The sequence below is a fragment of the Aethalodelphis obliquidens genome, unplaced genomic scaffold (genome assembly GCF_003676395.1).
Source record: "Aethalodelphis obliquidens isolate GAN/ISIS:26980383/991018 unplaced genomic scaffold, ASM367639v1 scaffold9, whole genome shotgun sequence".
NCBI lineage: Eukaryota > Metazoa > Chordata > Mammalia > Artiodactyla > Delphinidae > Aethalodelphis > Aethalodelphis obliquidens.
Window position 1 is genome coordinate 40,282,933 of NW_020837953.1, and position 24,439 is coordinate 40,307,371.

Below are 24,439 nucleotides of genomic sequence, written 5' to 3' on the forward strand. Positions count from 1 at the left end.
ACGAAGAGTAGACCCCGCTCGCCTCAACTAGACAAAGCCCACGTGCAGCGACGAAGACCCAACGCAGCCAAAAATTAATAAATAAATTAATTAATTTTAAAAAAATGGAGCAAGAGCAAGGAATAGCCAGCGAAGGAGGCTGCCGAATACTCAGGGAGGGAGCCAGCTGGTGAGAGAGCGGGAGTCTGGAGAAGAAGGCGTTTCCAGAGGGATGGAGTGGTCATCTGGGTCTATCACCAGTCAGTGGTAGGCTCTGAGGAGGGCAGAGATCTGACCACCGCCTTGCAAGGGTCTGGTTGGGGCGTGGTGGCAGAAGCCGGACTGGAGATAGGAGGAAAGTGGAGATGGAGTACAGCCAAATCTTTCAAGGAATTTTGCTCTAAAGGAAGAGCAGAGAACTGGGATGGTAGTTGGAAGGCTTTGTACTGTCGGGGAGAGTTTTTTCTTTTAAAGAGGGAAGATAATACAGCATGTTTCCATGCTGATGGGAATAATCTGGCGGAGAGGGTAGTGCTGATACTTTAGGAAGAGCGGGTGTGTGGTGAGAGCTGCATCTTTTTTTTTTTTTTTTTGAGAGCTACATCTTTGAACCAGAGAAAGGGCTGGGCTGGAGCCTGCGTGGCGTGGCCTGGTTGGAGGTGGGCAGGGGACAGCTCATCCCTCTAATGGGACGGATGCAGGAGGTGCTGCATTTGCTGAATGAATGAGTGGGAATTTATCGAGCGCCTACCACAAGCTGGCTGCTGGGTCAATATGGATAAAAGAGGCAGACGAGGTCCTGCCCTCTGGAAACTTACTTCTGGTCAGGCAGGCAAACAACAGGCACGGACAGGGCCATTGCAAATTGTGTTGATTGCAGTGAAGCAAATAAACAAGTGGTGAGATGGGGAGTAACTCGCTCAAGACCACAGCTCAGAGAGCCAGGAGCGGGCAGAGCCCAGGTCAGGGGTGGGGGAGGACATGGGGCGGGAGCCTAGTAGGTTGCAGGAGAGAGGTGGGCCTCCCCAGGGGCCCAGAGAGGGAGGGGCAGGGTGAGGATCCGCTGCAGAGTGGGTGGCTGGGAGAAGTTTTGTGGGACAATCTGGCTGGCCGGAGGCCTCCCAAATCCCCTCCCCGGTCCTGTCCCCAGGAGGCGAGGGGCATCGGAGAGAGGAGGGAGATGGACCATACCCAGAAGCAGCCTCAGGATCCCGCGGGGGCCACGGGGGCCCAGGACCTTGGCAACCCCCGGCCGGGCTTCATGAAGTGCTTGTTGGAGGTGTAAGAGGAGAAGGCCACGCTTTGGAGGGTCACCAAGGCCCGTGCGCTGCCAAGCCGGAAGTCCCCCAGGACCCTGGCCCCCGTGCCTGTCTCTGTCCCGGTTGGCAACTCAGCCCCAACCCTGCCTCTGACCCTGCCTCAGAGTCCTGCCTCAGCTCCTGCCATGGCCCCATGCTGGGCCCGACCGCCAGCCCCTGGGCCACTTCCTGCCCCCATGGGAGCCCCAGCTTCAGTGCGCATCACAGTCCTGCCGGCCCCTGCATCAGACCTGGGCTGGAGAAGGACAGAACTTTTGCACCACAGCGGGGAGAGGAGCCTGAACTACCCCAAGGCACGGTAGGAGCCACCCCAGAAAGGGTGTCTGGGATCAGGGCCTGGTCCCAGGGCCCCTGGCTACTCTCTTCCAGATTCTTGTCCCTGTCACTGCACCTGTCTGTTCCCTCCCATGTGTCCCCGCTCCATTTCCCCTCACTTCTGTCTCCTGTCTTTCCCAGCTCTTGATCTTTCATATCTAGGCCCCTTTTTCTCTCTAACCCCCTTTAGACTCCCCATACCTCTGCCTTGCTCCTCCTCTGGGTCACTCGTAGACTCTCCTGACCTCTTAAAGCCTCCCCCGGGGTTCCTCCCATGACCCCCTCTGCCTCGGCTCCCCATCACCCGCCCCCAGCTTTTGGTGCAGGGCCGGGGTGGGTGGCTGAATGTGTGCCCTTTGCCCGGGCTCTGTCCTCTGCAGGCAGGAGCTGGAAGAACACTGCCTCTTGAAGGTGTGTCAGATCTGGGAGGAGAGGTCGGAAGAGCACCTCACACTGAAGCAAGAGGAAGGTGAGGGTGGGCCTGGCCAGGGGAGCCCCTTGCGGGGCAGGCAGAATGCTCAGTCCTTGGGTTTATGAGCCCGGGGTGGGGGACAGGGTTGTTGATCGTGCTGCTGCCCTGGTACCTACCCCAGCCCTGCACTTGGCTAGTGGGGTAGGAGGCTGACCCAAACTCTCACACACCACGGAGTCGGGGAGCACAATCCTGCTGGGTCCTCTCACCTGGGGTCCAGTTCTCTTCTCTGTTCCAGAGCCACCTGTCTGAATGAATGGAGCAAGCCTTGCAAAGCTCTTTCGCTTCTGGAGACGTTTGTGCCTACCCCAACCCAAGCCCGTGCTACTGGTCCTCTGCAGAGGCCACCTGGATGGGACGCAGGGCTGTAGAGCCTCCACCTGTCCTAGACCATCCCTCACCATCTAACAAGACCACCCGCCCTGGACATGTTACTGAACCAAACTGGGGTCTGCTTGCCCACACACAGTAAAGTCAATCTACTGACACCGGGTTGTGGTGAAGGAAAGGGCAGCGTTTATTGCAGGCTCCAAGCAAGGAGTCCAGGCAGCTAGCGCTTAAAAGGCCTAAACTCCCTGATGGCTTTCAGGGAAAGGTGTTTAAAGAGAGGGTGAGAGACAGGGTTGTGGGGTGTGTGATCAGCTCACGGACATTCTTCTGATTGGTTGGTGGTGAGGTAATCGAGAGTTGACATTATCAACCTGGTTTCAACCGGTCTCGGGTCTACGTGCTCATGGTCAGCACACAGTTAACTTCTTCCACTTGGTAGGGGTTTCAGTATCTGCAAAACAGCTCAAAGGACATGGCTCAGAATATTATCTATAGCCCTTGAGGAGGAACTAAATGTCCTTGACTTTGTTTAATGTCTGAACTATTATTGTTTTGTTTAACTTTGTTTAATGTCTGAACTATTATTAGTTTGTCTTGTTTGACTGTTTTCCTTTCTTTCTGCATTTTCTCACTTCTCTGATTAAATCCATTCTTTGGAACTTGGGGAAAGCCTAGGAGGCTAAAGTTTTTCTACAAACAAGAAGAGGCAGGCAGAGGACATGGGAGGTGTGTGTGTGGGGTCTGTCCCAGGAAGGCCCCATAGGGTCCTGCTCAGTTACACACAGGTCCCCATTTTCCACTGCATCCCACCTCCACCAAAAAATTTAAAAGTTCTGAACATGCACCCTGGGCGAGGCACTGTGCCCTTTGCTCCCCAACGTCCTTGGGGTTGGGCCCCGTGATTCCACTTACCTGCGCTTTGAGGAGTGATTGCTGCTTCCTCTGGGCTCTGGAGGTGGCCTAATCAGCCGTCCACATCCACTGCCAACCCAGCCACACCCGGCTCTTGCCCTGGATGAGGAGGTGTGTGCCCTCCTTCCACCCTCCGCTCTTCCCCAAAGTCTGGGCCCCAGGCAGGGCCAGAGCGGCCCCTTCTTCTGCCTTCCCTGAGTGCACTCTCTGGCTCCCTAGGACCCCATCTTTGAAGTTCACTCCTTTTAGCATTAAAAGTCTCTAGTCATTTTTAGAGGGGCTTTTCTAGGTCCAGCGCCCACTGCCCATCTTCTTGAGCTGAGTTCATGGACAATGTGCCACTTTGGCTTAGAGACTCAGCATTCTCCCCAAGGCTCAGCCCTGCCTGGTGAGGAAAGAGCTGGCTACCTGCTCTGATGGTCCAAACCACACTGCATTTGGGATGATCTTACCACTTTTGAGAGCTGTTCAGTTTTCCTTCTTCAGCGTGCCTGCCTGTGGCAGCTCACCACTTAGTCCAACCCTAATCCCAGCCCTACCTCTTCCCCACATTTCAGTTCTGTTCATCAGAGACTTAGTCTACGATGTGCCAAGCAATGAATTAATACAACCTCTCTGGGAGGGTGTACTGTTGTTCTGTCCATCTTACAGATAAGAAAATTGAGGCTCAGAGAAGCACAGTGACTTGCCCATGGCAACTATATTAGCTTGCTCAGGCTGCCATAATGAAGTACCGCAAACTGAGTGGCTTAAAATTTATTTTCTCATAGTTCTGGAGGCTAGAAGTCCAAGATCAGGGTGTTGGTATGTTTGGTTTCTTCTGAGGCCTCTCTCCTTGGCTTGCAGACGTCTGCCTTCTCCCTGTATCCTCACATGGTCTTTCCTCTGTGCACATGCATCCCTGGTGTCTCTCGTGTGCCCAAGTTTCCTCTTAAGGACACCAGTTAGGTTGGACTAGGGGCCACCCCAGTGGCCTCATTTTAACTTAATCACCTCTTTAAAGGCCCTATCTCCAAACATCATCACATTCTAAGGTATGGGGGTGGGGTGGTATTAGGGTTTCAACACATGAGTTTAGGCGGCAGGCACAGTTTAGCTCGTAACAGCAACCCAGCTTCTTAGTAAATGGCAGAGCCAGTCTTATCACTAGGTCTGTTGATTCTAACCTGGATTTTGCTGTGGGCTGTGAAACCAGACACCACACATGTTATGACCAGGACACGACTTTTCTATCAAGTGGTGCTGTTCTGGGACTTTCTCAGCATTTTTCCTGGTCCTCTGCTCCGGTCCAGACAAACGGAGCTGTCTTAGAGGCTATGTCTATCCAGATAAGTAACTGCAGAGCCCCAAGGCCAAGGCACAGACTCAGAGTCAGAAAGATCTATCTGGTCCTCTAACCTCTGAGCCTCAGTTTCCCCATCTTTACAAGGGAATAAGCATTCTACTCTTACCAGGCTGTTGTAAGGATTAAATGAGAACACGGCTATAAAGAGCTTAGCACAGTGCCTGGCACAGAGCAGGGTGCCCTAAAGTGGGCATGTTCTGGTGCCAGGTGAAGGCAGCTAACTAGCTGAGCTTTTGCCACACCAGCTGAGCCCTTGGTCTGACCTTGTACTAGACAGTGAAGTGAGTCAATGGGCCCACACCCCTCCACTTTCACTCTTCGTTAAGTTTGTCCTTCTACCCAGCCATGGTGATAAAGAAGGCTGGACAGGTGGTGGTTGGAGCAGATGGGATGAATGGTAAAAACAACCCCACTGCCCACCCCAGCCTTCCGCAGCTACTTTGAGATCTTCAGTGGTCATGGCGAGGTGGATGCACAGAGCCTGGAGAACATCCTGCTCCTCGTGGGCATGTCCCTGACGCCGGGCCAGGTGGAGGATGCCCTGAGGAGTGCTGATATCGATGGTGAGTTGGAGGAGGCTTCATCCTGAACCCCAGGCAGGGTCAGGTTCATGGGCAGCATAAGACCTGTGCAGTCACACAGGGCTCTGCGCGTACAGGGTCTTAACTTTGGTTTAATGCTCTGCTGTTACAGTCTAGAAATTCTTGATAATCTTTGAAAGAGGGGCCCTATTCTGCATTTTCATTTTGAACTGGGCCCCACAAATGATGTAGCTTGTCCTGGCCCCAAAGTTAGGGCTCCCTGAGTACCTACTCAGTGCCAGGTTCTGGGGACCCAGGGATGACCAAGACTTATTTCATGACCTAAGATGTAGGTGATCTCTGAGATCACTCCTTCCAGAGCTTTATGTGTGCTTCATTGGACATTCCTCCATGACTTGGTCACTCATTTTACCAGCTGTTTGACCTTGGACAAATCACTGAAGTTCACCAAGTCTCCGTTTCCCCACCTGTAAAATGGGGCTTACAGCAATACCCATCTCACTGGGCTGTTAAAATAATTAAATGAGATAATCCAGGCAAAGCATGGAGCACAACACTTGGTGCAGAGCATGCATCCGGGAGACATTAACTGCTGGTACTATTCATTCACTAAATATTTATTAACTGCCTACTGTATGTCCATTCCTGTGCTGGGCACGGGGAATAAAGACATGTGTAAGACCTATGAGACCTGCCCTCGAGGTGCTCACACAGTCAATGACACAGAAGGAAGAGTTGCTAAAGGAAGCAGCGCTTAAGGTGGCTTGGAGGAAGGGATCAGGAAGGAAGGCTTCCTGGAGGAGGTGATGCCTGAGCCAAATTGTGAAAGATGAAGCAGGAGTTAGGCAGGGAGAGGGGAAGGAAGAAGGGCATTGCTGGTGGCAGAAATAACCTGGACAAAGGGAATAGGGCACAGGGTGAGAAGCATCACATGTGGTTTGGTTGGCTAGATGCAGGGAACACAGCGGAGCCGTAGGGGGCCTGGGCTCCTGACCTCTGAGTGTCAGCTCTGCTTCCTCCATCACTGCCTGAGCGTGAATCCTCAGACACAAGCTAAGAATGGACCTCAGCTCGGCCCCTACATGACCCCAGGCAACTGCCTACTTTTGTCTATGCCTCAGGCCTCATCTGTGACATGGGGATAAGAGTATTAGGCGACCCCCCCCACCTCCTCCCCCCCACCCCCCCACAAGGGTGGCTTTAAGAATTAAAGACCACTCATCAATTTGTCAAGTAGTTCAGAGAACATTTGCCAAGCACCTCTCTGTCTTAAGCCCTGAAGACACAGTGCAGAACAAAACAGCCAGTTCCTGTCTCCCAGAGCTTCAGTTAAATCCCAGATCTTATGAGTGTGTGGTTCAAGTACAAGGGTTCTATGACAGTGTCCAACAGGGGGTCTGACCTGCACTGGTCTGACTTCCCTAAGGAAGTGATGGTCAAGGGGGAGCATTAAGTGAGAGAGTTGGAGGGAATTCCTTGGCAGTCCAGTGGTTAGGACTCCGCGTTTCTCACTCTGCGTTTTCACTGCCGGGGCCCGGTTCAATCCCTGGTTGGGGAACTAAGATCCTGCAGGGCCACAACAGACAAACAAGAACAAGCAAACAAACAAACAAAAAGAGTTGGAGGGTGGTGGAGAGAAGTCTAGGAAGAGGAAGCAGCGTGCACAAAGGCCCGCAACAAGGAAGAATGTGGCCCCTGGAGGGAGAGCAGGTTAGCGCTGGGGAGTTTGGTAGCAGGTGAGGCTGGAGACAGGTAACGGGCAGGTCTAGCAGGACTTTGAAGGCCAAAGTGGGAAAACTGTAGGTACAAATATGTTCTCATGCAGAGACTAGCACACTGTAATAAGAGTTGCTGATGTTTAATGAGCGTGTATTATATGCATAGCCCTATTCTGAGCACGTTGCCTCAATTTCTCTCCCATGAGAAAGGTGTTAAGGTCATCCTCACCCTATACATGAGAAAACTAGGGCTTAGTGGGGTTAAGAGACTTTGCCAAGGTCACAAAGATAGTAAGTGGTATATCTATGACATGAACCCAGTCTGCTGCTTCCAGGAACTTCTGGGAGCTTCTAACCCAGGAGATTTTAATTTTCACCTTCTACTTTCCTGTGTGCACCACGCTCTCCGCATTGAATATGCGTTACTTTTATCATCAAACCCAATGAGTAAATGCTAATAACCGTGCCTGGGTCGCAACGCCCGAGCCTGCTCTGAAAGGCCCCTGGCCACACTGTATTCTTCTGGCCTCCACAGGAGACGGCCACGTGAACTTCAAAGACTTCTTGGCCGTGATGACAGACACCAAGAGCTTCTTCTGCTCTGTGGGTGAGCAGGGGTGAGCCCAGGGCACTCAGAGCTGGGTGGAGGGGCCAGGTGGCTGCTGGGGCTCTTAGGCCTCCAGGGCTGTTAAGTGGTAACAGCAGCCACCATCCCACGTCCCCAGAAGAGAAGGCCTGACGGACATGGCTCCCCCAAACCCCCGCACTCTGCTCTTTGAGATCCTGTCCCTGCTGGTGGAGATGCTGGCCTTACCTGAGGCAGCCTTAGAGGAGATCACCAGGTGAGTAGGACTGGCTGTTGGGAGTGGAGGGCTGCGGACACGGAAATGGCACCTAGCGTTTTGGCAGCTGAGGACTTTTGATAATTAGGACTATTAGTTGCCAGTGAAACCCACATAAAACTGGCTTATACAACAGGGGAATGTATTGGCTCACATCACTGCTCAGGGCCTCAGGAATGGCTGGATCTAGGAGACCAGATGATACCATTCAGGCTTTATCTCTCCCGCTCATCTCTGCATTAGCTTCAAGCTCAGCGAGCCTCTTCCCACAGTGGGAAGGATGGCAACCGGCAGCCTCTACTCTACGCATACCCTCCTTGTCTTGCAACCTCAGCAGCAAGAGGAATACCTTCTTGCAGTACTCATACAGCAGTCCCAGAAAGGGAATGTGATAGGGCCTGTCTAGGGCTAGAGAACACGAGGTGGAAGCCTCCCCGTGTTGCCAGAGTGGGCTGGTGGGTGGTTAGTGGTTCACCTGAGGAAGAGACGGCTGTGTACAAAAACAACACGAACATTCGAGGGCTCGAAGCAGAGGGTCAAGGCAGAACGGCCCACCTGGTCTCTCCTGCAGCACACAGAAGCTTGTCCCTATCGCTCAGAAAGTTGGATCATTTTTTCCTGCCACAGACCAGGCTTTTTCGGCAGGGGCCGGAGGAGGGGCAATGATTGCAGGCTGTTCCACTAATACCAACTTAGCAAACCCCAAAGACAAGAGATCTTTCTTCCTCCCGGCATCTATAAATCACTAAACATATATAAGTCTGAAGACGACAAATGTATGATTTTAAAAGCAATAAAACAAATTGCCAGGTATCAATTTCTCCAGTTTAAAAACAGGGGTTCCCTGGTGGCGCAGTGGTTGAGAGTCCGCCTGCCGATTCAGGGGACACGGGTTCGTGCCCCGGTCTGGGAGGATCCCACGTGCCGCAGAGCGGCTGGGCCCGTGAGCCATGGCCGCTGAGCCTGCGCGTCCGGAGCCTGTGCTCCGCAACGGGAGAGGCCCGCGTACCAGAAAAAAAAAAAAAAAAAAAAAAAAATATATATATATATATAAAAATTCCAGTAATCTTGAAGCCCGTGTGTGCCCTACCCCAATCACAAAGTACTTTCTCCCTAACAAGAACCAACCCTTATTCCTTTGCTTTTTGTTTTAAAATTTCACTGCTTATTTTTTCCCTTATCGTTCATTGAAAATTTCACACATACGGCAAAGTTAAAAGAATTTTACAGTGAACATTTATATACCCACCACCTAGATTCTACTGTTGCCATTTTGCCATACTTCTTTTGCCATGCTTCTATCCATCTGTTCATCGATCTATATTTTTACTCATTTCAAAGTAAATGATAGTTATTTCCCTCTAAATACTTCAGCATACATGGCATTAGCTAATAATCAATATTTGAATAGAGCTTCCCCCCCGCTGCATATTGTGAGGTATAATGTACATTCATTGAAATGCACAGATCTTAAGTGTATCATTGAATGAGTCTCAACACATGCCCACACCCCAGCAACCTGAACCCCTTTCAAGATATACAGAACTTTACCATCATTCCAGAAAGTGCCCTCATGACCCTTACCAGTTGGTCCCTGAACTGCCCCCGCCATCCAGAGGCAATCACTCTTCTAATTTTTTTTTTCCATTACAGAGTGGTTTTGCCTGACAACTTCATATAAATGGAAACAAACCGTATATAGTCATTAGTGTCTAGCTTCTTTCACTCAGCATAATGCTTTTGAGATTCATCCATGTTGCTGTGGGCAGCAACAGCTCACTCCTCCTTATTACTGTATCCCATTGGATGAATATACCACAGTTCATTCATCCATCCTTTCATTGGTAGATTTCTGAGCTGTTTTTAGTTTTGGGTTATAATGAGTAAAGCCGCTATTAACATTTTTGTACAAGTCTTTGTGTGGACATATATTTTGTTACTTGGGTAAGTACCCAGAAATGGAATTGCTGGGTCACAGGATAGGTGTATTTTACTTACAAGAAACTGCCAGACTTTTTTATCTAAGTGATTCTATCATTTTACACTCACATCAACAACGTACGAGAGTTCCAGTTGCTCCACATCTTGTGCATATCTATACTGTCAGTCTTGCTAGTTTCAGTCTGGTGGATATGCAGTGGCACTTTTTAAAAAAAAAATTTCATTTACTTATTTTGGCTGCGTTGGGTCTTCGTTGCTGCGCGCGGGCTTTCTCTAGTTGTGGCGAATGGGAGCTCCTCTTCGTTGCTGTGTGCGGGCTTCTCATGGCAGTGGCTTCTCTTGTTGTGGAGCATGGGCTCTAGGCACACGGGCTTCAGTAGCTATGGCACGTGGCCTCAGTAGTTGTGGCACACAGGCCCTAGAGCACAGGCTCAGTAGTTGTGGCGCATGGGCTTAGTTGCTCCACGGCATGTGGGATCTTCCCGGACCAGGGCTTGAACCCGTGTCCCCTGCATGGGCAGGCGGATTCTTAACCACTGCACCACCAGGGAAGCCCTGCAGTGGCACTTTTAAATTTTGACTCACACTTGTTTGTATTCCTGAATACCTTATTGTTTAGCTTTCCATATTTTTTTACCTCTATCGGAGTGGACTCATACTATAAGTCCTCTGTTACTTTTTCTTCTCAGTGTTAGGTATTTGTGACTCATCCATGTTCTTATGCATAGCTGTAGATCATTTATCATTTTCACTGCTACATACTATTATCTGGTATGACTACATCATAATATATGTATTTGTTCTGCAGATGGACATTAGGTCTATGTTCAGTTTCCAGCCATGGTAGAAACAGTGTTAAAATTTTGTATATGTTTCCAGGATACCTGGGCAAGAGTTTCTCAAGAGCAGCAGTTTTAAAACTTTTTCATCTAGGAAACTGTCAATATTTTCTATATATGAACTTAAAACTGAGAGATCTAAAAAATATTAATTTATTTAACAAAGATAACCCCATTACATGTTAATAGAAAAAAAACATTTTACATGAAAAAATAACGATATTTTCCAAAACAAACAAACAAGAAAGTTAATGAGAAGAATGGCATTGCTTTACAATATTGAGAATCTCTTCAGTGTCTGACATAAAAGAAGTTGGCTGGATTTTCCTATATGCTTCTGCATTCAATCTGTTGTTTTGGTTGAAGTATATGAAGAAATCCGGCCTCACACAAATATGTAATTGGAAAAAGTATTTTAATAGCCTTTTCATTTATTATCCCATATATCATGGAGGTAGTTTTCTTTGATAGTACACCAAACTTGACGAGCAGTAGTGTCTTAAAAGTTGGTTGCAATATGGAATCTGATGCCATATCTGTGAACTGTTCGTTGTACTTTTTAAAAAAAATATTTATTTATTTGGTTGTGTGGGGTGTTAGTTGCGGCCGGCAGGCTCCTCAGTTGCAGCTCCAGGGCTCCTTAGTTGTGGCAGGCGAACTCTTAGTTGCAGCATGCATGTGGGATCTAGTTCCCTGACCAGGGATCGAACCCGGGCCCCCTATATTGGGAGCACGGAGTCCTATTCACTGCACCGCCAGGGAAGTACCCTCGTTGTACTCTTTTAAATAAAAAATCTATTGTTTTTGTAGTTTAAATGGATCTTTTCCCATAAATGGCTTTTGTAACATGCATTGTTCATTTAGAACATATTGCGTATCTTCTAAATGTTGACACATTTCATTGTAGTTATTCCATATATTATATGTATAATTATTAATATCACCCCTAATGTCAGACAAGTCTTTAGGGAATTCCCTGACGGTCCAGTGGTTAGGACTTGGCGCTCTCACTGCTGGGGCCCAAGTTAGATCCTTGGTTGGGAAACTAAGATTCCACAAGCCACAAACGTTTTTAAATATTAGAAGTGTCGTGTGAGGCTACAGTTCAGTTCACTCATTTGACTGTTATAAACTATTCTGTGTATGAACATGCATATGACACATGCTTATTATAATGGATTTTTAAAATTTTATTTATTATTTATATTATTTTGGCTGCACTGGGTCTTCATTGTGGCACGTGGGCACTCAGGCTCTTCGTGGCGGTGTGCGGGCTCTCTAGTTGCAGTGTGTGGGCTCTAGAGCACTCGGGCTTAGTTGCAGTATGTGGGGATCTGAGTTCCCTGACCAGGGATCGAACCCGGGCCCCCTGCATGGGGAGCTCGGAGTCTTAACCACTGGGCCACCAGGGAAGTCCCATGATAATAGATTTGCTTTCCCCAATTCTAATTTTTTACTTGAAAGCTTTCATTTTGTCATAGGTAACAAATGCTGTCAGCTCTTTTCCTTGAAAGGATGGGCTAACTTCATCCATTTTCGAGAAAATACCTGCCAAAATACGCAAGGCTGCATAACCATAGTTTGTCCTTTTTTCAAGTAAAAAATGACATTTAGTGTGTAGGGGAGGTAAAATTTTCCTTTACCCTCTTAGAGCTTCCAGCTGGGACTGATGTAAGACAGACCAACAGGAGAAAAGCATACACGTTTAACTTACACGCACATGGGAGCCCTGACAAGAATAATGAAGACCCAAAGAACTGAGAAGCCCGAGGGGCTTGCATACAAGGACGAAAAGAGTAGCAACTGTAGAAGAGTAACTAAAACATATGGGCAGGGGCTTCCCTGGTGACGCAGTGGTTAAGAATCCGCCTGCCAATGCAGGGGACACGGGTTCGAGCCCTGGCCCGTAAGATCCCACATGCTGCGGAGCAACTAAGCCCGTGCACCACAACTACTGAGCCTGCACTCTAGAGCCCACGAGCCACAACTACTGAGCCTGTGTGCCACAACTACTGAAGCCCGTGCGCCCAGAGCCTGTGCTGTGCAACGAGAAGCCACCGCAATAAGAAGCCCGCGCACTGCAACGAGGCATAGCCCCCGCTCGCTGCAACTAGAGAAAGCCCGTGCGCAGCAACGAAGACCCAGCACAGTCTAAAAAATATATATATATATGTGTGTGTGTGTGTATATATATATATATATATATATATATATATATATATGGGCAGAATTAGGAAGATAAGAGTTATCTTAACCATGTCTGTTTGTACAGAGTTCTCTTGGCCTGGACTCTTTTTTTTCCTTTGGCCGCACCACACGTATACACTGGCCCTCGGCAGTGAAAGCACAGAGTCCTAACCACTGGACCGCCGCGAAGTTCCCTCTTCCTCTCTTGTGATAAGAATGTTTCTTCCTCCTGGTTCAGGGAGGGCAGCTTTCACCTGGGAATTTTGTCTCCTGCTTTTAGAAAGAAAAAGTCAGTGGACCCTTCTTGCATCTACTGTTTTTCAAGTGCCTTTAACTCAAAATAATCAACATGCTGAAGTGGCACATATTGGGACGGCATGTCCTAAACTCCTTCCTTCCCTCCATCTGGCACTTCCCTAGAAGGTTCATCTATTAAAAGCCGAGTTGGTGGCCGTGGAGAAAAAGTCGGGTTAGAAGTTGCAAAGAGATCTGTGAAAGGGGGAGGAAAACACAGATTGGAACAAGCAGGAAAGAACAAATCTAAGCACATGATCCTGTATTTCCCTGGATCCGTCTCTTAGTCCTGAGAACAGGTCAGTTCAGTGACAGTCGGAGCTCACTTTAGGAGGCAATGGTATAGGTGGGAGTAGGGCACCCGCCTAACTTAGGCCTTTATATGGTGAGCTGCTAGCAAGCATTTACTGAGGGGCATTTCTTTGGAAAAAGAGAAACAGAGGTTAATGGTTAGAATAAATTGTAAACTCAGTTTCTGAGACCAGAGGGCAGTTAATTGTGAGATTCTTACATGTCAGTCTCAAAGCATCTTCAGATGGTGGAGGGACTTCCCTGGCAGTCCAGTGGTTGAAACTCTGCGCTTCCACAGCAGGGGGCACGGGTTCGATCCCTGGTTGGGGAACTCGGATCCTGCATGCCACACAGTGGCCAAAAAAGAAAAAAAAAAGGTGGAGTGAGGCTATCTGGTGGCTCTCTGATGAATTTTCTGGCTTGCAGTTTCAATGTCTTTGGTGACGGCACTGGGTGTTCCCGTGAACTAACAGCAGCAGGCATACAGGGTTGTTATACATGATCTGCTGCAGTGATTTTTTCTTATGGACGTTTATATTAAGTTGCTTTAGCTTGCAGGGCATTGGGAAAAGGGCAGCCCTAGTTTTCAGTGATGCCAGGTCAGGAGGGTGGAGGGAAACTAGAAATGTTGATTCACTTTGTGAATACAAGTGGCAGGAGCCAGTTTATAAAGAAGACAAAAAGCTCAAAGTGAACTAACTGTTCAGCAACCTACAAAGGGGTGTTATAGCTTTTATTGAAACACAGAATTTTTCTCTCCACAATCAGTTCCATTTTTATCAGATAATCAAAGTAAGACTAATTTGTCTGTAAAAATTTTTTTTGTTATTGAAGTGTAGTTGATTTACAATGCTGTGTTAGTTTCAGGTGTACAGCAAAGTGATTCAGGTCTAATATATACTAATATACATATTAGTGTGTGTATATATATATTAGTGTGCGTGTGTATATATATTAGTTTCTTTGTGGACAAATCAGGCAAGTATCAGAAATCACAAAGAGTTCCCTGGTGGCCTAGTGGTTAGGATTTGGCGCTTTCACTGTGGAGGCCTGGGTTCAATTCCTGGTCCAGGAACCATCTCACAAGCTGCACAGCGCGGACAAAATTAAAAAAGAAAAAAAGAAATCACAGAGACAAAGAACCTAGAAAGTTAAACGTATGGCTCTCTCCATTCTTTTTTACTTTTAATTTACTGTCATGGTTGACAAACATCAAACAGTGCACTTTAATTGTGCATTTTGTTCTTAGGTTGAATTCATAGCATTATAATGTTAAACATCTGGTAGAGATAACATATGCTTGTTTGACTAGTCTTAATTTACATAAGCTTTTTTTCCCCTTTCTTTAAGCCAATTAAATACAGCTCTCTTACAAGTTAATTTTTATCAATACCATCTGGAGTAGAAAAACATTACTTACATATTATATATATACATATATATATGCGCATAAATAAACATGCAAGACCCAATGCAGCAAAAATAAATAAATTTAAAAAATAAATCTATTTTAAAAAAGGAACTCGTTTCATTTCTGGTGGGAATGCAAAATGGTACAGCCACTTTAGAAGACGGTTTGGTGGTTTTTTTTTTTTTAATTCATTAATTAAGTTATTTTTGTCTGCATTGGGTCTTCGTTGCTGCGCATGGGCTTTCTCTAGTTGCAGTGTGCGGGCTTCTCATTGCGGTGGCTTCTCTTGTTGTGGAGCTTGGGCTCTAGGTGCGTGGGTTTCAGTAGTTGTGGCATGCAGGCAGAGCACAGGCTCAGTAGTTGTGGTGCACAGGCTTAGTTGCTCTGCGGCATGTGGGATCTTCCCGGACCAGGGATCGAACCCATGTCCCCTGCACTGGCAGGCGGATTCTTAACCACTGTACCATCAGTGAAGTTCCAGTTTGGTGGTTTCTTACAAAACTAAACAAACTCTTACAATATGATCCAGCAATTGTGCTCCTTGGTATTTACCCGAAAGAACTGAAAACTTAGTCCACACAAAATTAACTGTGCTACACCTACATAGTGGAATATTCAGCACTAATAAGAGCCATCAAACCATGAAAAGACAGAGGAAACTTAAATGCATACTGCTATGTGAAAAAAACTGATCTGAAAAGGCTACATACTTTACAGTTCCAACTATGTGACATTCTGGAAAAGACAAAACAATGGAGACAGTAAAAAGATCAGTGCTTACTGGAGTGAGGGGAGAGGGAGGGAAGTGGAGCACAGATTTTTAGAGCAATGGAACTATTCTGTATTGCCATAATGGTAGATACATGTCATTTCACATTTGTCACAACGTTATACAATGTACAACACTATGAGTGAATCCTAAGGTAAACTATGGCCTTATGGTAATAATGATATGTCAGTGTAAGTTCATTAGTTGTAACAAATGTACCACTCTAGTGGGGAATGTTGATCATGGGGGAGTCTGTGGGTGTGTGTGTGGGGGAAGGGCAGCGGGTAAATGGGAACTGTCTGTACTTTCCACTCAATTTTCTGTGAATCTAAAAAAGTCTATCAAAAAAAACCTTAGTTAAGAAAAAAAATACACTATAAATAGAAAGTCCCCCCCTCCAAATTAATTAACCATATACACTTGGGTTTACCTCTGGATTCTTTATTCTCTTCCTGTGTCTATATTTCTGCAAATACCACATAGGTCTTGATTACTACAGCTTTATAGTAAGTATTCAAATCAGGTAGAGTAAGTCCTCCAACTTGTTCTTTTTCAAAGAGTTCTAGATCCTGGTCTATTCTAGGTCCTTTGCATTTCTATATAAATTTTAGAATCAGTTTGTCAATCTCTATAAAAGAGGCTGCTGGTATTTTGTTGGGATTGCATTGAATCTATATGTTCATTTTGGGAGAAATGACATCTTAATAATAACAAGTCTTTCAGTCCATGAACATGGTGTAACTCTTCACTTATTTAGGTCTCTAATTTCAGCAGGATTTTATAGTTTTCAAGATATAGATCTTTTACATATTTTGTTGAATATATCCGTAAGTAGTGATAAGGTGCTGAGAGTTTAGACCTCTGCAAAGCATGAGAGTTCACGGTTAAGAAGTTTAAAATATATATATATATATCCGTAAGTATTTCATATTTTATACTGTTGTAGATGTTTCCATTTTCCTATTGCTCATTGCTGGTATTATAGAAGTATAGTTTATTGTTGTATATTGATCTTGTATCCTATGACCTTGCTAAATTCACTTATTAGTGCTGGTAGCTTTTTATAATAGATTTCTTAAGATTTTTACACACACAATGATGTCATCTGTGAATAAAGACAGCTTTACTTCTTCCTTTCCAATCCATTAGCATTTATTCCTTTTGCTTGTTTTATTGCACTGGCTAAGACCTTAAGTAAAACAAAAGTGATGACAGCAAACATTTTTGCCTTGCTCCTGATCATGGGGGAAGCAATCAATCTTTCGCCATTAAGCTTGATTTTAGCTGCAGGATTTTCGTAGATACTTTTATCATGTTGAGGAAGTTCCTTTCTATTTCTAGTTTGCTGAGAGTTTTTATTATGAATGGGAGTTGAATTTTGTCAAATGCTTTTTCTGCATCTTGAGATGATTATAAGGTTTTTCTCTTACATTCTGTTAATATAGTAGATAAAACTGATTTTTCAATGTAAACTAACTGCATTCTTTGGCAAAACTCCCCTTAGTTGTAATGTATTATCCTTTTAATATATTACTGGATTCAACCTGCTATTTTGTTAAGAATTTTGGCACCTATGTTCAAAGGAGATATTGGTCGTTAACTTGCTTTTTGGGTGATATCTAGTGTTCCTGTTAGTATAATGCTGGCATCATAAAATGAGTTATGTGTTCTCATGTCCTGAAAGAGTTCATGAAATCTTGGTATTCAGTCTCCTCTAAAGGTTTGACAGAACTTACAGTGAAGCCGCTTGGACCTTATTTTCTTTGTGGGGAGGTTCTTTTGTTTGTTTGTTTTGTTTAATTGAAGTTGATTTACAATGCTTCAGGTGTACAGCAAAGTGATTCAGTTACATATATACATATATTCTTTTTCAGATTCTTTTCCATTATAGGTTATTACAAGATATTGAATATATTTCCCTGTGCTATACAGTAGGTCCTTGTTGTTTATCTATTTTCTATATAGTAGTGTGTATATTTTAACCCAAAGTCCTAATTTATCACCCCCCCACTTACCCCTTTGGTACCAATTAGTTTGTTTTCTATGTCTGTGAGTTTATTTCTGTTTTGTAAATAAGTTCATTTATATCATTTTTTTATTTTCCACATACAGGTGATATCATATGATATTTGTCTTTTCTCTGACTTCACTTAGTATGATAATCTCTAGGTCCATCCATGTTGCTGCAAAAGGCATTATTTCATTCTTTTTTTATTCCATTTTATATTTTATCATCTTTATCCAGTCATCTGTTGATGGACATTTGGGTTGCTTCCGTGTCTTGGCTATTGTAAATAGTTCTGCTATGAACATTGGAGTGCATGTATCTTTTTGAATTAGAATTTTCAGCTTTTCCAGATATATGCCCAGGAGTGGGATTGCTAGATCATATGGTAACTCTATTTTTAGTTTTTAAAAGAACCTCCATACTGTCTTTCATAGTGGTTTGTGCCAATTTACATTCCCACCAATAACGTAGCAGGGTTCCCTTTTCTCCACACCCTCTCCAGGCTTTCTCTTTCTTCTTGAGTATTTCTGGCAGTTACTTCTACATAATATGGATGTACTACAATATTTTGGTTAATGATTTTTAGACTTGTATCTACTGACTTCTTGTTATGGTAAGAATTTAGCTGTCTGATACAACTATCCCCTCAGCTCCTCCTTCCCCATTCAAATATATTATCATTTTTTTACTAAATATTTGGGGTTTCTAATATTATGGCTACACAATTATTCATAGCTGAGCATTTTTTATATAATGATTTCATTTCCTTTCTTATTTTTTCATTTCCTAAAAGTTGACAATTGCCTTTTTTTTTTTTCTTTGTACTCACTGACAATTCTTGTACCTTCCTAGAGCTTCTTTTTCTTGGAGGCATTTTCTAAATAATTCCATTTTTCTCATTTTTGGATTAATTGCTTCTTAGGCATGCTGCAGAGCCGTCATCCTGGGAGTCTGTTGTCATCCTAGGAGTTCTTCCTTCCTTTCCCCTGACTGGAATTCTGTCTGCTGGGTCACATGTCTTACTTCTCCTTGATTTGCTTACTCTTTCTTGGTTTCATTTGCTTAAAAAAAATAATAACGGGAGCATGTTTCACCAGTAGCTTTTTGGGGTCAGAAAGGGAGTAATTCAGCGACAGATATGGGAATGCCAGCCCTTGAAATTTCTGTCTTTTAAGCTATAGTGATCCAATCTAAACTGGTTGTCCTCTATGGCAGTTGCACTGCCATTGTGGGATCTCCCTTCACCATCTTCCTTTAACTTCTGTCTTTCTCCTGTGTTAGATTTCTTATTTTCTGTATGTATATCTTCCTTTTCTTTTTGGTTTATGCCCTCATTTTGGAAGAACATGCCCTCCAGTACCTTCCTGAGAAAGGATGAATGGGAGGCATGAGTTTTGAGATTTTGTATGTCTACAAAATTGTTTATTCTACCATCACACTTACTGAATAATTTAGCTAGGTACAGAATTCTAGATTAGTGTATTCATTAAGGAATAGACCCCAATGTACTACAGTTCAAACAATATAGTTTATTTCTCTCATATTGATGGCTTGGAGGAAGCAGGCAGGAAGGCAAGGTTGCTCAAGCACCCCGTTTCTTTCCCACTTATTCTTCCACCATTCCCTAGGTCAATCCTAAGCCAATTTACCAGCAACACATCTAAATTCAAGCCCGTAAGAAGGGGAAGGAGAGGAAGTAGAGAGCAAGCAATTTCCTTTAAAATTGCGACTGAGAAAGTTGCGCACACTCTGCTCATGTCCTGTTGGCCCCTGTGGGGTGAAGTTATTTCCTAGTCCATCTTTTTACTCAGGATGCTGTCTTTTCAGGTTCTAATTTTACACAGGGGTCTAGATCCAATCTCCATTTGAGGGCTCTGGTATTCATTTTCTATTTTCTCTGTGTGAAGTTCATTAAAACCCAAAATTCCAGGCTTCAGGGATAGGCAAAGGTCCTAGCAGAACCACCTGCTTAAGCCCTAAGGGCTTCCTAACACTCTGAGTAGCATGCCTAGCCTTCATCACTGCCTACAAAGTCTCAGGTAGTCTGGCCCTCCCATCCTGCTGCCCATTTCTACCCCCTTCTCCCTCACACACAAGCTCTAGCACCTCTCTGTTCTTAGAGCTCACCAAGATCTTTCACACCTCCTGGCCTTTTCACAAGCCATTCCCTCTGCCTGAAAGAGGCTTCTTCCCGATATCCACTTAGCTTGCTTCCTCCCCTCATTTTGCTCAAATGCCACCACCTCGAGACTTTCACTGACTCCTATGGACAAAATAGCTCATCACTACCTCCTACTCAGCTTTTACTTTCTCTCAGAACACCCATCACTCCCCACATGGTACCATAATTTATTTACTTCTTCATGGTCCGACTCTCCCACTAGATATGTGCCTAGGTAGTTGATTTAAAAAGTGACACCAGGGAGCAGAAGTGAGGGAAGGGACATGAACACAGGAGGAGGACAAGCCAATACAATGATGTGCTACTGAGTCAGCCATCCCCAGGATCTTCTGAGGAGACTATGAATGGTGGTTCAGAACCATCAGGGGAAGAGACAGGAGCCTGTATACCTCAGCTGCTGGTTCCTTTGTCAAGGGTGCCCCACACAGATGTTTAACTCCCCTGCACTTCTGGGGCACATATGTGTCAGAGAGGCTCTGGAGCAAGCAGCAAGAGGTAAGATCTGAGGTGAGACTGGGCCAGGTTGTCCCTGTGCAGAGCTGCTTGAGGCCCACGTAGAAGTGGTTGCTGTGACAGTGGCTGGACTAAGAGGTGGGGCTGAGAGATGACACAAGGACCTTATATGAATATCTCCTGCACTGCTCTTTCCCAAGCATTTAGGTGAGTGGCCAGCATACAGTAAACACTCAATAAATATTTGAATGAATGAATGAATGGTGCTGCAGTCTAGTGGGGAAAAGGCAAGTAGTGATGAGTTAAGAGTATTAAGTGGCCTGTGATAGGGTTAAGTACAAGTTGTCAGGGGGCCTATAGTGGGAGCCTAACCCGTCTATTGGAGGAGAGAGGACTTTCTGGAAGAGATGGCCTTTAAACTGCGATCTGGAAGATGAGGAGGAGTTAACTGCACAGCTGGCTTACAAAGCACTTGCACATCTAAGTAAAAATACCAGTGATAGAAATCATGGGCAACATTTACCAAGCTCTTTCCTTGAGTCAGTTTGCTGAATGCTTAATGGGTCTTGTTATTTAATCTTTGTTTTTAACCCTATAAAAAACGCTGACTGATCTGCTTAGAGAAGTCAAGTGACTTCCAATGACTGGCAGAGATAACCATTTCCCCCCACTTTATAGGGGTGACCGAGACCCAGAGCAGAGCAGTGACTCGCCCACAGTTACAGGAAGTTAATGGTTGAGCCAGGACTAAAACCCAGATCTCTTGTGGCCCTGCTCCTGAGCTGGCCAGACAGAACAGGGGCTCAGAAAGAGTGAGGGAGGAGGAGAGTGAATTAAACACGGCCGGGCAAGGCTGGGTGGGACTGCCTCCCCAGCTATTACCAGAAGAAGCTGAAGGAAGGCACCTGTAAGGCCCGAGAGATGGAACCGGCCATTGGCCGGCTGCAGTCCCAGAAGCAGCTTCCCTACAACCCACAGCAGGCAGACACCTTGGAAGTCCCAGAACGAAGAGCCCTCAGGATCCTGAGCCAGCTGAAGCAGCAGAACTATGGTGAGGGCCCTGGGTGCCACACAGCCAGGCCCAGGAGCTGAGACATGGTTTCCCACTTCGGGCTTAACTGTGTGCCATCAGCCAGCTGGCTGATAATCACCACCCATCTCCAGCCTTCCGCACACCCTTTCCCCTGAGCCTTAGCCCTGAGCACAGGTTGGTCCCAAGAGCCTGGACTGCGAAGGAAGAGTGCTTCGCAATCCCACCTCATCATTTATTGAGCACCCTCTGGGGTCACTCACTATGCTAAGCCCTTTGCAGACATGCTAGAATTTAATCCTCATAATCACATACTTACCCCACGTATTCACGATGAGAAAACTGAAGTTTAAGCAACTTGCCCAAGGTCCCACAGCTAGCATGTGTCAGAAAGGGGAGATTATACCCAGGTCTGACTCTAAAACCTGTGCTCTTTCCTCTGGGCAAGGTTACCTTCCCATAATAGTAGACTTCTACTGTGTGCCAAGTGATGGGCTAGAAGCTTTCTAGAGTCTTTAGAGTGTGCCTATCAGACTCTGCCAGGACTCATCCCAAAGACATGTGCTCCTTTTTAAGCACATATTAGCCCTTACACTGTTCCCAGCATTTAGCTGAGTGCTTTGCATATATTATCCCTTTAATCCTCATCATCAACTCTGAGGCGGATACCACCATCAGCTCCAGCTTATGCAGAAGCTCAGAGAGGTTAAGTTACTTGCCCAAACCCACCCAGGTCGTTATGTGGCAAAGCTGGGATTTCACATGGGTCTGCCTGCCTCCCAGCACTGGACGTGCTCTGAAACATTCCCCTCTCCTGCCTCTTCCACCTTTGCCAGCTGCCAACCTGCAAAGCCCCTATGCCCAGGTGCCTTGCATCCTGCTCTGCCCGAGGCTGGACAATACGGTCCGCCGGAAGCAGGGCAGCCACTACATGCTGGAGCTGTGTACCCCCACAAGCCTGGGCCCTGACACCCGTAGCCTCTTCTTCCAGACTAGATCTCAAGGAAGCAGGTGGGTACCCAGAGGGCAGGGACTGCAGCCCAGGCCCATCCACCTCCTTCCTTATGAAGTCCCTGGCCTAACCCAAGGGAAATCCATCCTTCCAAGAGATGCCTCAGAGACTGTTGTTCCAGGGAGGAAAAAGGGGAAAGGATGGAAGGGGGAAGAAACTAACCTTTGAGAGTCTGTGTCCCAGGTAGATTGTTCCTAAGTCATGGTACTTAAGCCTTTCTGTGCCCGGGACTCGGTAGCACTACCTGCCTTTCTCATGCAGGGGGTTTAAGTCCTTTGCCTGAGTCTGATTCCATGTTAGGAGTAGTAGGAAACAGGCTTAGCAGCTGGGTGGAGGGAAGCTTCCCCTGCAGCAGTCCTCTTCCAGGCATCCTGGGATAAAAGAACACTGGACTTGGAATCAGGCCTCTGAGCCCGACTGCTGGCCCCATCACCTCCCTGGGAAGGACTCCTCTCCCCTTGGGCACATGGGGTGGTTCACTTCCTCCCACCCTTCTCTTCCACCTCTCTCCCTAGGGAACCCAGCTCTGACAGCCGAAAGTGGCTCAGTTCTGTGCCGGCTCGAACCCACTGACCCTGCGGAGTCCTGACTCTGGGCAGCTTAGCAATCAGGGCCTGCAGACGGAGGGGTCATCAGGCAGGGACTGCTGCTGGATTTTGCTTTTGTGGCCTGGTAAGCCAATAAACAACAAGAACCTCAGCCTCTGTGCCTGGTGCCAGGGAAGGCCCCAGGTTTTCACCCTTCCACTCGGCTCTCAGAGCGGAGGGCCTCAGCCTCCCTCAGGCTTCGGAGCCCCTGAAGCAAGACTCGCCTCAAAACACCGCCGAGGGTCAGGAGTCCTGCTAGAGGTGGCCCTGGGTTCAAAGTCTTGACCTCCTGTGCACTCTCAAAGCACAGAGCTGGGACTATTCTCAGATGGGTGCCTCCACGCCTTGGACTAGGAGTCCCATAAGGGCAGGAATTCTCTTTCCCACTTGCTTGAAGGGAATGGTGAACATAATGGAAGTACCTGGGAAAGACACTGGCCCCTAAAACGGACAGACCCTGTGGAAGGGCAGGAGGGGCCTCAGCCATGCTCTCACCAACAGAGGGCCAGGACCCAGGGGTGCCCTTCCCTTGGAGCCTAAGCATGTGGGTCCGTGGCCCCAATCCATACACCACCCCAGGCCTATTACTCAAAGCGAGAGCCCCTCCCTAGGACTGAGCAGAGATAGCTTCCCAGTGGTTAAAGAAGCAGCCACAGCAAGAGGTTAGGAGGCCAGAAACTGAAATGAGGACAAGGTTCTGACAAGTTTAAAACATGTATTTAAAATACAATTTATAAAATGCTTAATCTGCCAACTCAGGAGCCCGCGGTGCGGGGTGGGGTAGGGTGGGCAGCTACCCGCTAGACCAGCAGAGCAGGACTGCAGGGGTGCGGCCCTCCCTCCCATGCCCTTCTGTTCAGATACCCAAGGGGCCCATATGCACCCCTGGGATCTCATGGCCGAAAACAGGACCCCAGAGGTTTCCAGAGTCTCTGCCTACCAGGGAGGCTGGGGCAGCCCTGCCGGCCCATCCCTGAGCAGAGCATCCCCAGATTGGGCAGAGCAGGGTACGGCTGGGCTAGACAGGGTGGGGTGAGGCAGTGGGCTCTGGAAGGGGCTGATGGTAGCAGATAGGGTGTTGCCTCCTGCCTGCAGGTGGGGAGCACCCTGACTGAGTGGGCGGAGAAGGGTTGGTCACCAGGCCCAGACCCCCAGCTCCTTTGGTTATAGGCTGACATCAGAGTAGTGGCTCATGGGAAGCAGTTAGCTGGAAGGTCTGAGGCCTGGCTCACGGAGTCAGGGAGGAGCTGGGGGAAGGGGACAGTACCATGAAGGCAGATAAAGGGGCAGCAGCCTCAGGTTTCTGCCCCCAACTCCCCTGGGGTTTTCCAAGCCAAAGCCTGCAGCTTACTTTTAAAAAATTAAAAAAAAAAAAAAAAAAAAAAAGCACTTAAGGAAAGTTACAGACAACTACCCCCCCCCAAAAAAACCCCCAAAACAACCACAAACACACACACAAAATCCAAACCGTTCTCTCATCTCCCCTCCCACCTCCCCCCAACACAATAGTTTCCTGTTTTCATTTCTTTCTCTTTAAAATGTTGCCTGTCACCTCTCCATCTGGGAAGCCAGGACATGACCGCTGGTGGGTGGTGATAGGCACACAGCGGGCAGAGCCCCATCTTTGGCCGCAGGGAGGTGGGAGCATCAGTCCCCACTAC

At 46.8% G+C, this 24,439-nt stretch overlaps 1 protein-coding gene across 1 annotated transcript; it reads left to right on the forward strand.

Moving 5' to 3' along the window:
- Positions 1–89: 89 nt before the first annotated feature.
- Positions 90–22,764, forward strand: LOC113622147 (spermatogenesis-associated protein 21). Its single transcript, XM_027110028.1, is given in 8 exon segments — positions 90–1,596; positions 1,994–2,082; positions 5,098–5,235; positions 7,468–7,543; positions 7,661–7,774; positions 21,025–21,200; positions 22,016–22,190; positions 22,707–22,764. Coding segments are annotated over 8 exon segments (1,539 nt in total). The 5' UTR covers positions 90–883.
- The last annotated feature ends 1,675 nt before the right edge of the window (positions 22,765–24,439 follow it).